Here is an 18,363-nt window from a genome sequence, read left to right as displayed (position 1 = left end):
ATGATAAGTAGGGAATGGAATAGGTTTTTCTGTTTATATTTACAATACATATAAATAAATTGATTCAGTTATTTGTTTTGCTTGCTATCTTTTTCAATTTAAATACTTTTAAGATTATATTTTTAATCTTTTATATTTGAATGCTTATAATTTTGTGTAACTTTTGAGATTCATGCATAAACCATGTACCCTATTTTATTTATAGTTTAAACTCTTTCCCTCCCCTTGATGGTCAAATGTGATCTTTAGCATCATCCATATGAAAATTTCAATATACCCCCTTTTTGGAAAAGTTACAGTAAGTTGTAGAAACAAAAATACAGTGGAGGAAATAAAGTTTCTAAACACAAGCTACACTTTAAATATATTTTTAATCTCCATGAGTTATACATTTTCCAGTATTGACTTCAATCTATCTTCATTTCAAATTATAGCTGTTTCATTTCACACATTATACAGATTTTTCCAATTCTAGTGGAAGATCTAATTTTCTTCTCCATTGCGGCAATACACCATATTAATGTATATATTAGATATAAGTTTAGTTTTAAGTTTTCTTTCGTCTTTGTTATTCCTTTTGTTTTCTTGAATTTTCTATTAATATTCCTTCCTGTGGGTGGGGTAACCCTTTCCATAAATAGAGTTAACAATGGGAAGTGAAGTCCCTGAGGCTACTAGAATGATAAGAAAGTTCATTCTTGGGTCAGACTCTCGGCGAAGGTAGACGTGCGAAAGTTACACTCCTGCTTGTCCTCTTGGAAGACAAAGGGAGACAAAAGTGGCCTACAGAAAGAGAAAGGACCCCGCTAACGTAAAGAGAGAGAATGTCCCTTGTACAAAGGAGAATCTTCAAAGAGATCCGAAAAAGATTAGCAAGAAACAATTTAGTGGAACGTCAATACCAAACAGAGAACCTGGGTATTCCTTATAACCTCCTCCATCATACTAAAACTTCTTGCTATTCTTTCATTCCTTTTTAGTTTGTAATTTAGTGTAAGTTAGTCGTAAGATTACAATTCTGTCTTTTCTTATTTGTCGCGAACGCATTCTTTTGTTCTGTATTCGCTCGATTCCTTGCCCTAGTTGGGATATTGTATAACATTAAGAGTTGGAATCCGAAAGAATCCTGTATATTGTTAATCACATGACAAAAAATAAGTAATTGTTGTTCCTTTTTTGCGTATTGCCTCTCGTGGACTATTGTACACTCGCATGACTATCATACCATTCTCTCAATTTACAAATATTTTATGACCTTATGTATATAATTTATTTCATGTTAAAAATTGTTTTGAAAATTGTATTATTATTCTCTAGTCACAACAGACCCGTGTAAAGGATTGTTCATAAATTACATAACACAGATATGGGTATGTAGTAATTGCTGTAGATGCAGGTAATTGTTACATTGATGGGACAAGAGGATGGGAGTGTTTATAGAAATATTGTGTAATGCTAGGGTCTTAAGCCTTGAGTAACAGAATGGTTCATTTTTATTTTTGAAGTGTTGAATAGCAGTGAACTGTATGGTTTATGTCACTGCTTTGTATGTTATATATGTAATTAATAAAATAATGTAATGTTTACTAGTTCCTGTGCTTTATATTATTCCTTAGTGCAATTAAGGGGGTTGATTGAGGATATACATTATGTAATTTTGGAGGTTGGTTGTATAATAACCATCCAAAGCATATGGCTTGAAATATAAATTCTTGTGTTCCAAGCCACATGCTTTGGATCATTGTCTTGCATGAAAACATAATCATATATGACAGTGTTGCAGGGGTGAGATAGTAGTTGAAAAGTATAAAAATAATAATGTGTAATTTAGGGCAATCTCTATGGTTGCCAGGGTTTTTCAGAAAAAAGAAAGGAAGATTTTCTGTCACAAATCAAACATTTTATTACATTATATAGAACATTGTTTACATTAACTTACATACTATTTACTCCTGATATTTCTCTTGTGATTTAGCTGCACTTAATAATTTTTCATTCTGTTTTGCAAATTAGTGAAATTGCTTACAGTGAAAGAGAAATTGTGTACAATTTGTAGTTCTGCTTTGATCAGCTCTGGATGGCTCCTGTTTCTAACATATGTCCATTTATTCTTCATTACTGAAAAACCTTTTTTTCAAAGGTAAATTAGAGCCTGGAATACTTAGTAAAAAACCTCATGACTTTATTTATGTTTGAAGCACTTTCCTTAGAAACTTTAGAAAAAAATACAGCCACTTATCAACATCACTACTTGATAATTAAAATACTCTGATAAAACACCCCTACACATACAAAATTTCTCATACAGCTCATCAAGGTTAACAAATTCTTGCAATTTTAATATAATGTATATCAATAGCATTTTCAAAACTAGAATATTCTAGTTGTAATTACAATGTAATTATAATATTCTGGGAGTTTTAAAATAAAATATTTTGATATGTATAGGTGTGAGAGGAAAAAAAGGAATTGTCTTATAGGCAAAAGAAAAATGTATAAAAACAAAAAAAAAAAATATAAAGTTCTGGAAAAAACTTAAGATCTGGCAACTCTAGAAATCCCAAAGTACAGTTCTTCAATCTTTCAAATAAGAAAAGGAAATCTTATTTTCAACACATTGATGTTTCATTGATAGTTTTTAAAAATACCTTGCATTTCTGTATAGCTTATGTTAAATGGAGAGGATAAAAAGTATTGCAAATAACACTTCCGCTTAACACTTGAGAAAGATCATACACTGATGTTGCAAGGAAATCGGCTAATTTAATTGATTAATATAGTCTTTTATGGATTTTTCTTATACCACGCTCTCTCCTAAACCAAGATATGTGGTTTATGGATGAACTCTTACCTATAAAAACTTGCAGTATTTATTTGTATATAACTAAGTATTCATTTAAGCAAAAAGTAATTACATTAATTTATAAAAGGCATTATTACAGCCTATGATGTTCCCACCTAAATCTGTAATCAAGCCATAACTTTTTGGTGGGTCAACTTTAGCCTCCAAACTATCCCATACCAAATTTCAGCTTTGAATTTGCATGTGCTGCAACATGAAAATTCAAAAACTTTCTGTGGTTTTTCACAGATATCTTGGAAAAACCTTTGTTGATTTTGATCAAATGAAAACTCTGTGATGCAATACCCTTTCATGTTTGTTATCTAAACTATTAAAACAGAATAAAATTTGACAAAATTTCATTCAAAACAATAAAATTTGAAACAAATGTAAAATGTAAAGTGTGTTAGTAAAGTTAAAAATACAACTGTTCACAATTGGCGTCCGTTCTGGCAAGCCAATAACACAATGTAAAGTTCAAATAGTTTGTTTCGTGTCCCCCGACTTGTTCATCAAGAAGGCACCTTATGACAGACAAGCAGTTGTCTAGCAGTAACACTTTCTTCAGCTATCATAGAACTCAGTCAGCAAGACGGATCCAAACTCGCATTTCCTGCTTCCACATCAACTTTATATAGTTGATGATAGCTGACAGCCAACCAATCAGTGGTTTCACTGGTCTTAGCACTATTCCAAGTCTGCCTCAGTGGTGTGATCTTGCCAACTGTCTTTTCTCTGAGACACATCCATTACCAGTTCAAATTCAACCAATCATGTTCTTCCATGATATCTCCTCGACAGTGTTATTTGAAAGAAATTAGATAAAATTATCAAATGAGTCTACAAATTCATTCTAGTTTCCTCAAATTTGGAATGGAATATGTTTATCATCAGTATAATTATTAATAATAATAATAATAATAATAATAACAAAATATACAAACACGTTGAAGAACACAACATTCTAACAGAACAGCAAAAAAGGTTGTTGTAGAAACCACAGGGGATGCAAAGAACAGTTACTCATAGATTCAGTCATTCTACGGCAAGCACACAAACAACACAGAAACATACACATGGCATATATAGACTACAGAAAAGCATTCGACAGTGTTCCACACAGTTGGCTGCTACATATTCTACACATGTACAAAATACATCCATCACTCATTGCATTCTTTCAAAACACTATGCAGCACTGGAGAACAACACTACATCTCAGGGTTAGTAACACTTCCATACAAACAAAGCAAATTTTTATTAGGCGAGGAATATTTCAAGGAGATTCCTTGAGTCCTCTCTGGTTCTGCTTAGCCCTGAACCCATTATCCAACATGTTAAACAACATGCAATATGGTTACAATATCAGACACGAAAAAACAACACAGTTTACACTGTCACATCTCATGTACATGGATGACATAAAACTTTATGCATCCACACAAAAACAACTTCATCAACTCCTACAAATCACACATTCATACACCAAGGACATACAAATGGAATTTGGCCTAGATAAATGCAAAACACTTCACATAGAAAAAGGAATCCTGAAGAAAAGATTTTGCACTTGGAAATGGAGACATTATTGAATCCATGGAAGAGGGCGAGTTCTACAAGTATTTAGGATTCCAACAGGCCAAACTAACAGAACATACACAAATAAAGCAAAGATTAATTAAAGAATACCAAAGTAGGTTAAATGCTATTCTCAGAACAGAGTTAAATGCAAAACACACAGTTAAAGCAATAAACACATATGTCATCCCAGTACTCACATATTCTTTTGGAGTTATACATTGGACTCACACAGATCTCGAGCAACTCCAAAGGAAAACAAGAACAACACTTACTAAGCATAAACAACATCATCCTAAATCCGCCACAGAAAGATTAACTCTTCCACGTAAAGATGGCGGACGTGGCCTGATTGACATAGTTAACCTTCACTACAAACAAATACAGTCACTGCGAGAGTTTTTCTACAAAAAACAAGAAACATCACAATTACATAAAGCAGTAACTCTAGCAGACTCGAATAACACACCATTAAACTTACACTCACATCATATGGACACAACACAACATATAAAAAGCATAGACACCATTAAGCAATTGTGGGCTCGAAAGGCACTCCATGGCAGGCATCCTTACAACCTGGCCCAGGATTTTGTTGACAAAACTGCGTCAAACAGCTGGTTAGCTCGGGGATGCCTCTTTGGGGAGACGGAAGGATTCATGATTGCCATACAGGATCAGGTCATAAATACTAAAAACTACAGAAAACACATACTCAAAGATGCAACACTCACAAATGACACATGCAGAAAATGTCGCATCATGCCAGAAACTATACAACACATCACCTCTGGTTGCAAGCTCTTGGCACAGACAGATTATTTACACAGACATAATCAAGTAGCAAATATAATACACCAAGAGCTTGCAAAGAAACACAAATTAGTAGACATCCACGAACCATACTACAAATACATTCCACAGACAGTATTGGAAAACAACACGCACAAAATGTACTACGACAGAGCCATAATCACAGATAAAACAATTTACCACAACAGACCGACATCACACTCATTGACAAACACAATAAAATCACATACATTATAGACATATCCATTCCAAACACTCACAATATACAAAACGCATGCACTGAAAAAATTAGCAAGTACACAGAACTCGCCCAGGAAATAAGGCATCTGTGGAGGATGGATAGGGTGCTTATTGTACCTGTTGTTCTCTCCTCTACAGGTGTCATACCACACACACTACACAAAAGCCTGGGCACATTAGAATTGAATAGAAACACATACATCATACTACAGAAGGCCACTATATTGAATACATGTCATATTGTGAGAAAATTCCTGAATACAGACACACACACTGATACACTTCTTTAATTTCTGTTTTGGTTACTATGCCTTGACTTTGGTCTGGCATAGTACACAGCCACCGGTGTTAACCGAGTATATCTCACTTAACCCAACATAATAATAGAATGTAATGTTGTGGTAAATTTAACTTTTCTGTATGTGTATAAAATGTTTGAATATTAAGGATATTAATGGAGTAAATATGTTATATGATAAATAACAAGATTTAAGAAAAGTTATATCATATATTTATTCTTCAAACTACTCAATATATATAATAAATAATAATTAATGTAATTTTAATAAAATTTTTTCAATAATTAAATTTAGTTATTTCAACTATGTAACTTATTAAGTTTGTAATTCATTGCAGTCATAATTTCACAATTAAATATACAGCTAAATTTGTCATTAAATGGTTATGGGCAAACCTGTGTATTTGAATCATTACTTGTTTGATAACAATGTCTTCAAATTCAGTGAAACACAGCACCACAATATAAATTTGTCAAAATAATTACTACTATTTCAAGAACTGTTTGTTGTTTATTCATAAAATGTTTTTGATCTTATTTTAGGCCATCCTCAGTATCTGCATCATAACAACTCATTTTATTTCTAAGAATGCATATAATTTAAACTATAACAGTCATTACTATAATAGAATTTTAAATTTTATTCTGACTATTTCCTTTTATAAGTAAATTAGCTTTTACAATTGTATTACTCAATTAATCTAATAACTTTCTTTTAATGTTATCTGAAAAATCAATAATAGTCAAAGCTGCAACCTCACAATATATAAAGACACTAAACATACCTTACACATTGCTTTAAAAATCAATTCTTTAAATATTTCTTCAAAAAAATTGATGAGACTTTATAGGTTAAATCCAAAGAAGTTAACCGATGTTTTTTTTGTCTGGACCACTTGAGAATGAGAATATTACATATACGTCATTCCCCTATATTAAAGGAATATTTGAAAAATAGAGAAAAGTTTTCAGAAAACATGGTGTTATACTAGCAGCCAAGCTAAAAAATAAAATTGAAAACATCATCAATATCAATAAAATTTAAAATAATGAAATACTAAATGAAGCAGGAGTGGTATATGAGATAAAATGTACATGTAAAAAACCAGCAATATACATTGGAGAAACAGGAAAGCAACTTGGAACCAGAATAAAAGAACATAAAGCAGCAATTAGACTTAAATATAACCAATCACTATGGACAAATCACTGCAGCAGGTGTTTGGATGCACAATCAATGAAAAAAGTTCAAAAATAATCCACAGAGAAAAAGATGGTTATCTACATAAATTCAAAGAACACTTTGCAATTGTTAATAAAAACAAAACCATAAACTTAAATAATGGCATGGAGATTGAAAACGTATGGTAGGAAATGGGAGGGGCTAAAGAGCAAGCAAACAGAAAGAAAGACAGTTAGAAATGCTTTAGGGCATGGGTGGCCAACAAGTTGATCACTCACGATGTCTCAACTTAATGTGTTACACTTGTAACTGAACGCAACGTGCAAAAGCAACAATATGCATGCAGTTATGACTGGACTTGTAGGAAACACAGCCATTTAGCTTAAATATTTGATACTGTCATACAGTAGCTTCTTTTCTTTAGTATTAACAATATTATTATTATTAATCAATATTATTTATCCACGGTGACAACGTTGAGTTTCAATTTTTCTTCTGTTTACAATGTAAGTACCTTTTCTTTATGTTTTAAATTGAATTGTGGCTTTTCTTACCTATCTATTTACTTGATAACCGAGTGTTTTCGGCAACAGACCCCTATATTTTTGGATTTTTGGAAATACGGTAACTGAGAAAAATATCCCAATATCACCAAATGTAGCGAATATATTTATTCTTATTTTGGATTTATATACCTGTGTGAATCGGTATTTTCATACTTAAAGTTAACGAATACTAAACAACATTCTGTCCTGACTGATTCTCATAGTGAAGACTCATTATTATCATTTTTGTCAGGATATACATCTAATTATGATTTTTTGATTAGAGACATGTGAACTCAGTCCTCTCATTAATGTTAAGGTAATAAAATAAATTCTAAATCTGTCTTTATCTGTAGCTAATTTGAATTAATAAATATTGTTAATAATTACTCATGTTGTTTTAATAACCCTGGATGTGAGTTTTTTGGCCTGTTAAACAATTATGTTGTTTTTTACGTAAGTAAATATACAGGGTGTTTCAGTATGAGATGCACTCCCGCAAGCTGTTGATAGATTAGCAAAAAATAAGTATAAAAATCTTATATCATTCTTCCATGATAAATTTTCCTGGCCCAAAAAAAATCGTGAAAGTGAAATCTTGTAATCAAATTATCAGCTGCACTGTGCATTTTTATAACAACTTTATCATATTTTCGAACACATAGTACCACAACTTATACTTTGCAATTGATTAAAAAAAAAATTAAATTATAATTTAAGTTACTAAAAATCTGTCTTGAAAAAGTGTTCAAAAATCAATTTTTTTTAGGTACCGCCTGTACAGAATGAACTCGTAGCTGCAAATATCCAAAGTTGGGTCTGGAAATTTATTTTCTTTATGAGCCTATACCTCCAAAGCTTAATAAGTAATTTAAAAAATAAAAAATAGTTTTGAACATATAATTTGCTTATCTACTCGTAGTTTGCGGGAGTGCACCTCGTACTGAAACACAGTGTATAAACATAGTATGTATTTCACATTTCTCTGCCCCACTTAGACTATCCCTGTGACAACAGGTCAATTGCAACACATTTTTAAGATAAAAAGTATATCTTATGTACACAAAAGTTGGCCACCCCAGCCTTAGGGGATACAACATCAACACTGCATAGCAGTATGTCTAAACATAAACAGGTTAGTTCACTATTGTGTAAATATATCCAAATAATGGAAGTTGTAATAATAGTTGTAATTTGTAAAGTTGTAATAATAGTTGTAATTTGTAAAGTTGTAATTTTACTATAATAATCACTGTAACAATTGTATTTATATTAATTTGTAGAAATGTAACACTTGATGAGCAGTGCAAGTTACATAAAAAACATCTTGCACCTGAAATGCATAGTGAATAAAGAATAACGAAGATAACACTCAGAAGTTTTTGTTTCTGATGAAATGTGGTCCGGACAAAAAACATTGGTTAACTTCTTCGGATTTAACCTATGACGTCTCATCAATTTTTTTGAAGAAATATTTAAAGAATCGATTTTTAAAGCAATATAAAGAAAACCACACTGTTGATATAATACATATCTATTCTTATACCTTACACACTTTAAATTTAATTAAAACAAATGTTTTTGGCCTAATTTATAATCTTTTGTCAGGTTTTTAAATAGAGATTCTATTTTTGGAATAAAATATTCATTGACATAAATTATATTTTTAAAAATATTTTAGAATCTCTATTTAAAAACCTGACATAGGATTATGTCAGGCTGAAAACATTTGTTTTGATTAAATTTAGTTGCTGGAAAAATGTGTAAGATGTGTTTAATGTCTTTATATATCTGAAAATTCAAGCTATTGATTTATATATTCTAAAGTTGTGACATATTGCAGGCATCAGTTTTATTTATAACCTTTCTATGCTTACATTATTAGTAAAAATTAAAATATAAATCTATTCTAAAACAACCTTAATGGAAACTCATTGTTTCTCTCTCTTAACAACTCAGCATTATTCCAACTTACATTAACATTAGTTCCAGTGCAATTAGTTCTAAATCTTTAGAACTATCTAAATTTTTTTTAGTTATTTGTAATTGTGTTTTAAATTCATTATAATACATTTCCAATATAAAAAATGAGAAATATTTTTTAATAGCTAAGAAATAGAAGTAAATTAATATAACATATTATATTAATGATATACTTTATTAATTTAATTGAACTAATTTATTTTTAGTCATCTGAAGCATTAGAATTTATGAAAAGAGATTTAACAGAACTCTCTCAAACTGTTCAACAAGATACTGCTGCTGCAGTTAATACAACTGCTGCTATTTTGAAAGACAAATTACGAGTAAGTAGAATGAATTAAATTATTTTATTGTTAAAAAATATTTGGTGATATTTAAAATAATTTATAGAGAAAAAATAATTTTTTTGTGTGTTTTTTTAAATATTAATAATAGCTTTGATAATATGCTAGATTCACTTTATACTGACTTTTAGGGGACCTTCAGAATGTGGTCATTACATCAAATTTTTTAAATATTATTCAGTTTTTGTAGGAGATCAATTACATCATACAATATTTTGATTTTAAAATAATTACTCTTTAAACTTATCATCAGAATCTATTGTTATATATCTTGGAAGAAATTATAATTGTTTTTATATTTACATATTGTAATTCTATTCATTTAATTCATTAACAAAATTATATTTATGCAATATATTAGACTCTTGATAACTTGAAGTAGAAGAAAACCTTTTGAATTATAGACTACCATTGTTTTGATAAGTTGTCATTTGAAATTAATCTTTACTATTTTACATTGAAAGAAATTTTGTTACTCTGGATTTTTAAGGAAGTTATAATTTTTCGTATTCAAATAAATTAATCTCTGAACAGTTTCATTTTCAACATATTTCAATATTAGAAATAAAACATGATTTTTCATTGCTAATGAAAAAATATATACAAATTATTATCATATAATTCTGTATAAAGTGCATTTGTAAAGCATAAGAAAAAAAAAATGAATTTTAGAAATGATATTTAGCAATAAAAGTTTTTTATGCAACTTTCATTTTCTTTATTTACATTTATTATTTGTATTTTTGTTTTTTATGTGCATAAATAATGATAAGCAAAATAGAATAGTAAAAAATTTTGCTAAAAATTTTGTATTTAGCTTATAAAATTTATATAAAAAATAGTTTTAAATAATTATATTATTTTTATTTATTTTTATTAATTTTGATATATATATTTAAGAAAATATCAAATAATATAAACTTATATGTATATTATCAACTATTAAGTTATATGTACAATTTGGAAATATATTCTGTTAATTAAAAGAAGTTTGAAATGTGGGAAATAAAATCTGTAATTACAACAATAATAAGAAAGTAATTTTATAATTTTAAATCCTGTCTAAACTTTCAATAATTTTTCATTATTTTTTCTGAATTTTTTTTAAAAGATTCATGATCCTTACTATCTAATTATTATTTGGTCTTTATTATTTTTTTTAAAGATTTTATTTATATTTGATCAATTAAAGTATTTGAATCAATAAAATTAAGATTATTTTATCTGGTATTATATTAATATACTGTATATTATGTAACTATATTCCAATATTAAAAAATAAAGATTTTATTTATATAAAATGTTAAAATATACAGTAAAACTTCTCTAAATCAAAACTCCAATGGACAGGAAAAATCTTCAAATTACAGACGATTTGAATTACAGAACAATAGAGTAAAAAATGCCAATTCTGAATAGATTTGTATTTTTACCTCTCTTGCATTATATAAAGAATCTTCAATAGTTTTTTTTTTTGTTTTAAACAGCTTGTGTAATTCCTTTCAGCAAAATGTTCAATGTAACTAATGGAATCAAACAGTTTTGCAGGTACATTTTATTGAGATAAAGTGAGAGGATCTCTTGTTTTGGACTGGAACATTGTCTGCAAATGGGTGTTGGACAGTAGAAACAACTAATTATCTGAAAATTTCATGGAAATCTGATAATTAAGAATCACTTTGCATAGAATAAATATTAAAATTTGAGTTGGGGAAGTTGAAAGTAATATAAGTGTCAGGGATCATGAAAAACTTTTACTTGGAAAAAATTCAAGCTAGGAAATTCAAGTTGGAGACATTAAATCTCTATGCTATTCCATTGAGATGTACCAAGTGCTTCATTTTCTTTGAGTTAAAGAAATATTTGAGTTAGAGAAGTTTTACTGTAATTGTTAACTTTTAAATATGAATTTCTTTTATTTAGGTTGATAATCCAGATTCTGTAACTAATAAAGCAAGACATGGTCTAACAACTATCATCAACACTATTTCTGATGTATTTTTACCAATGAGAGAAATAGAAAATGACGAAGTATTCATGATACGAAATTCACAACCAGTACTTTTAGATAGGTGGGAAGTAAGTATATAATCATGTATATGGTACATTATTTTTACATTTATCTTTCAGATATGTTTCATTTAAGTATTTGAGCTGGTAATTTTATATAGATTATTGACATTTTATTATAGTAAATTTTTTCACAGCCCATCTAATGAGGGTTCTGAACACTGAAAATCTCTTACACATTATACATTATATCTAGCTCAGATGATCCATTCTTGTATAAACTTTCAACATTCAGAACCCTCATCAGATGGGCATATATCCACTATGATAGCATAAATAATACTATGAGAAATTAGTTCACATCAGTAACTTTTTATATTTGATTTGCTATTAAAATAATGTAACATTCACAATGTAACATAAATATGAATACCGTATTTTACGGACTATAAGACGCACTTTTTTCTTCAAAAAATTGCCTCCAAAATTCAGGTGCGTCTTATAGTCCGTAGTGTCTTATAGGTATATATTTTTTTAAAATTGTTTAAAAATTAAGGTGTCTTATAGTCCATACGTCTTATAGTCCGTAAAATACAGCATTTCATAATACAGTGGTGCCTCGTATAACGTACGCCTCGAATAACGGACGCTGCGAACAACAGACTTTCTGTTTGGCCGTTACGTGACTCGAGCAACGGACTGGCTGTGAACAACGGACTTTCCGGCATAATTGGTGACTGCTCCATGGGTGCATTCTTTAATGCGTCTCCGCTACTACTGGAGTGAGCGGCTGTTTGTAGGCATTTAGAAACGACGGTGAAAGAAAGATGGCGGCGCCCGCACTATCGATAGTATGGTGATGGAGGAATCTATAATTCTAAAATATGAACTTTAAAAGGCAAAAGAAGGGTCCCAATTGTAAAATTTAACCATAAAATGGATTATTTATTGAAAGACCATTCAAAATAGTCTTCGAAAAAAAATTAATAAAGACACTTACATCACCACGTGCGCTAACTCGTGCTTTCACAATTTCTAAATTCTCATTCATAAAACCACGTAATGGACCCGGAAACGAAACTATCTGAGCCATGGAGGACGCCATGTTGCTTTCCACCGTAAACTACTGCTACAAGCGACCGTTTTTGCCGTTCGATGGCGTGCACTCCCACCGGAATTTAGGAACGCATTCTGCAGGAATTTTTAAATGGATGTCGCTCGCGCAGAGTTACGCAGAGGAATAAAAGAACGCACCCCATGTTCATTTTTATGATACAGTACGGTTATTTTATGCTGCGGAACGAATTAGATGTTTTAACATGTATTTCTATGGGAAAATGCGTTTCGTATAACGGACATTTCACTTAACGGACGTGCACCTGGAACGGATTAAGTACATTATATGAGGCACCACTGTACTTAGTTCATATTGTAAACTAAGAAATAAAATCTCATAGTTAATGACATAGCATCCTTATAGTTAGTATGAGACAAATCTAAATGTACTGTACAGGACATTATGTAAAGAAAAATGTTTGAAATTTATTTATATAAAAACTATATAATACAAATTTAAAAAAATAATAATAACTAAATACAGTGGTACCTTGTGCTTTGAATGACTCTAACTTTAAATATGTCAAAGGTCAAATGATAAATTTGACAAAAATTTACCTCAGAGTTCAAAGTTTAAACTGTTTATACAGTGATAAAATGCATTTGAAGCATAAAGACCATCTGCTGTGCACCCAGGTCATCTCTCACTTTTGCTCTTGTGTTATGTTCATATATTTTCAGTACTTTTTTTGCTTTATTTAGGGTGTGCTTGGTTATATATATTATGCATTATTCATTGCTTTTTAACAAATTATTCCTACAATTTTTTCATCTACAGCTTTTGGGCTTTTATGTTTTTTATTTCTTAGTTTAAAATTTCTTAAATAGAATTTTTTAAGCCACATTTGACACATTTGAAGTTTAGGAGCATCTTCCCCATATATATTGTGAATTATTTCAAAGTACTATTAACTGATATTCTTGCGGTAACTGAGAAGTAACTCTCATTTTTGACCCTCACTTTTTGTATCATTGACAAATATGCTAATTTTGTAAAAATTTGATTGTTCTCACCTTTTTCTGCTATTAACTCATTTAATTGGTTGTTGAAGCGATTATTCATATCACTTAATGATTCCTCCATGATTGTTACTTTTGTCAAAGAAGAAAGATTAGCTACTGGTCACATAAATTTAAAATTTGGTACGAAATGCAATATGCATGCACAACTAAGATGTAAGTTCTGATTGGCTAGCATATGTCGGATGATCACTCCTCAACGTATTATTATCACTTTGCCCGACTAGGTGATAGCAGTATTCATAATGACCGGTCAATTTGCTAAATTATTGAAATTTATTACAATGCCCAATTTTATTGGTCATTATTCATAATGCCCATATTAATCACTTTGTCCATAACATATACATAACAAGGAAAAATATTGGAATCATGTCAAATTTGATCCTCCAGGTTTTTTGCAAATCTTCATGATTTCAGACTCCTGAACCCAATAAAGTAAAAAAAAAAAATGGAAATAATTTCATGGGTGTGTGCACGTGCTGGCATCTATTTCATTTAGTATCTCAGGATGGGGTAAAGATTAAGGAATGAAATTTGGCCTGGTAACTTGTATATACGAGGCATTGATGCTATTAAATTTTGGTGGTTAAAGGTTGGAGTGTAGAGATAGAAAGGACATGTTATATCTTCAGAGAGATTGGATTTAATGAAGATTTTACTCATTATTAGCATTTAGTTTTTTTATGAAACTCATCACTATCCTTAAAATTAAGCTTTTTGCTATTTTCTAATAATTAATAATATAAAAGTTATTTTTTAAATAAAATCTCATAACAGCAAGAAAGTTATTCAACATATTGCAAGATTTTTTTAATGCAAATTGAAATAAGAAACAAATATTTGTGAATTTAATTTATGTTAGTCAAATGGCTGACTACCTTCAGACTTTTAGTAATTAAATTATGTAGTTAGCTTGTTGAAAATTTTATTAAAAATCTCAAAATTAATTAAATCAAAATAGATTATTCTATAATAGAAAATATTGAATTTTGTACAAATATTTTTTGTAGACACAACTACATGCAATTCGAGTTGATCCAAATACATACTGTCATGAACCTGAAGGACCACCTGAAGTGTATGAAGCTTGGCTGGAATCATTTGATCTTGATTCCTATCAACAAGAAATATCTGATATCATGGTAGAATATAGAGAAGTTCGAGCATTATATGCCAAATTAGTAAGTATTAAGATTTTCTATATTACAAACTTTTAGATAAATCACATGCACCTTTATAAATTTTCAAAATTATGTTTATATTTTTATATTTATTTTATATTTCTTATAATATTTGTGTTAAATTTTTTAAAGTAATAAGACTAATATTCTTTTTACATATTGCAAATCTTAAAAATCAAATTTTTGAATTATAGATTGTAAATTGTTTATATTACATTGAAAGAATAATTTTAATCAAATTTCCAAATAAAAAAATGAATTTAAAAATAGATATATTTAATAGATTATATTTAATTAGAGAGAGCTGGAAGGAAAAAACGAGCTCTACGTTGTGCCTTAAAATCGTTGCATGTACATTAATTTGTCCGAATGTTAGAAAATCTTTAAGCAGTATCGGTGAAAGAAGCTTGGAGCAATGGGTTTATCAGTTAATAAGATGAGAAGAAATTGGGAGGGGATGGGGTGTCCAAGTTTTGTGGTAGTAAAAATATCCTTGTATATATTGCATTTATAGAAAAATTATTAGAATTGGTTTGGTTTATTTGGTTACAGCAATGCGACATGTGAGTGATCTGCCAATGAGGATGTGTCCTGGAAAGACTTCTATGTAAAGGTGGCCCCTATTTAGGAGTTACTAATATGAAGAAAACCCAGAAAACTCCACATAGCCAGTCTGTTGGCCATGCGCAAACCCATGACTGACTACTGGTGTTCAGTGGTTTTACTCAGACATGTAATCCAAATTTTGTACAATCCATATTGTATACATTGAATAAATAATAATTAATTATATACTAATATATAGAGCATTGAATTATTAATGGAAAAATTGATGAAATTATTTAGAATTCTGTTTAAATTCTTTATTTAAAGGTTCCTGCAGCAGTTTCTCATGTAGAGTTTTGGCAACGATACTATTATAGAGTACATCTTTTAAAGCAAACAGAAGCTAAAAGAGCTGAACTAATGAAAAGAGCTGAAATTGAAATTCCTAAAGAAGAAACTATTTGGGATGATGGTTTGTAGCTAAATTTTATATAAATATATATTGTATGTATGTGCATTTTATTAAGTATAAAGTATTTTTCTTAAAATTTGTCACAGTTTGATTATGTAATTGATGCTGTTAATATCCATATGATACAAAATGCATATCTTATCTTTCAGAAAGAATGATCCTATTTTTACAATTTTTATAATGCAAGTACATCATCATTTTAAATCAGATATGACTGACAAATTGCTAATGTTAATGTTTCAAAGAAAATAGGCCATTGTAAAAAATAAAAGTAAAAATTAATTTAATGCAAGCAAAGAAATTAATGTATAAAGACATTGACTATTCCATTTCAGTAGTAGTAATTTCCAATATGTGTATAATAATAATAGTAAATGCATCATTGAAAATATAGTTTATGACATTTGATTTACACATTTGATTTAAAATAAACATGAATAGCATATAAATTATAACTTAATTTATTAAAGATTCCAGTTAATACTTTTATAACTTTATTGAAAATTCAAAACTAACTTAAAATTAAAAAAATCTCAGATGCAGGAAAGTTCAAATCACATATTATTGATTTGTCACAGGAAATCGTAAGCATTCAACTTGCAAGGTTCAAAATGTCAAAGAAGCAACCCTTGCACCAGTGTTTGTAAAATATGAAAAATTTTATTAAACTACAAACTTTTACAAATCAAAAATTATAACTTCAAAAACAATAATTAGTTTAAAACATAAATATTACAAATTTAAACTTCAGTATTTACAACAATACACTTAATTATTAGTACAATTTATAAAATTACAATTATTCAGAAGAAAAACTTTTAATTAGCACCAATCAATCAATTAATCAACATCTTACAAATCAAAACATGTATTTTGATATGTATTTCAAAACATCATTTTTTTGAAAATACCGCATTTTTAAATTTTAATATGCCATCAAATCTAGTGCATAGTTGATTTTGAAAACTTGAAAAAGTTAGTTTGAAAATTTAGTGTTCACTGTATATCACCAGACATGCAGTTATGGGCTACTAATGTATACAAGCAGCAATTAATGCATTTGAAAAACATTTTATGTCATGTGCTTCACAATATTCACATTTCCAGTTAGATTTATTTATGACCAATGGTGCAATTAAGGGAAGGACAAGAAAATGAGTGCTCTCCCTAAAGAAAATTTAAAAAGAAAACAAAAACTTGTCAAAATTTCAAAGAAAAGAAAAGAAACAGTGAAGTTGTCAACATAATGGGCAACAATAAAAGAAAATTGTAAATAACATTATAAAAAGTAATTGATTTTATTATGAATTTTATAATAAAAAACTGGAAAAAATTTTGCTTCCATTTGTAGTTTCTGGTTATGTCACTGTTTAGGAACCTCTGTAACAAAACCTCTGTTCATTATCAAGAACAGAAGTTTTGTTATTAAAAATCACAGTGAAAATTACCATACAATCTACATTTTAATGATGAGATTTTAAGTAAATATATACAAGCATGAAATTTTTTAGATATAATAACACACTGAAACATCAGGGTATAAGTTCTGCATAGAAGATTAAAGTTAGCTTATTAGATCTCTGCTTAAACGTAGCTTCATAGGACTTCCATCCACTGGATGTAGTTCTCGGCTTGCTGTAGTTCAAAGGACCTCCAAATCATTCAAAACCAAAACCAAAATTAAAACAGAATAATGGGTGGGATGTGTAACAAGGATGTGAATTGTCAAGATGAATGAGGAGTAAACAAATCAAAAGAGGCTATATTAAATCAACTTTATGCCCAATTCAAATGCACACTCAAGTTAGACTTTTCTGAACTCCAAAGATCGGGAAAGTCTAAAAAAGATGTGCATTAAGATTGAGAAAACACAGTATATGTTGAACTCAATTTTTGTTTTGTTTTGTTTTGCTTAATATCAGTATTGAATAATGTTATCCATTTCAAATTATTTTATAATAGTATTATTGGATATTCCTTCATTTCATTGTTTTCAGTCTCTTATTACAACTGTTATGTATGTTATTTTTAGACTTTTATGACTTTTACTTAAGCTTTTGATAATAAATTTCAGAACAAGATAAAAAAGGTTAAAACAGACAAAAATTTTAAATATCATTTTTCTTCTATTTGATATCTTATTGCTTGTATATTATTGATTTTGTTGTTTATATCATTCTAAAGATTTC

The 18,363-nt window shown here is 29.2% G+C and overlaps 1 protein-coding gene across 1 annotated transcript in view; it reads left to right on the top strand.

Annotated features, from left to right (window-relative positions):
- Nucleotides 1-18,363, top strand: part of LOC136971269 (BSD domain-containing protein 1-like) — a 36,847-nt gene that overhangs the window by 9,041 nt on the left and 9,443 nt on the right. Inside the window, exons 3-6 of the mRNA XM_067265729.1 lie at nt 9,689-9,805; nt 11,750-11,905; nt 14,986-15,156; nt 16,030-16,174. Of these exons, the coding sequence (XP_067121830.1) occupies nt 9,689-9,805; nt 11,750-11,905; nt 14,986-15,156; nt 16,030-16,174 (589 nt within the window). The remainder of the gene's footprint in view (nt 1-9,688; nt 9,806-11,749; nt 11,906-14,985; nt 15,157-16,029; nt 16,175-18,363) is intronic.

This window comes from Centruroides vittatus, unplaced genomic scaffold (genome assembly GCF_030686945.1).
Source record: "Centruroides vittatus isolate TY-2023 unplaced genomic scaffold, ASM3068694v2 contig_2429, whole genome shotgun sequence".
NCBI lineage: Eukaryota > Metazoa > Arthropoda > Arachnida > Scorpiones > Buthidae > Centruroides > Centruroides vittatus.
Note: the sequence above shows the minus strand (reverse complement) of the source record. Positions and strands in the feature narration are given on the sequence as shown.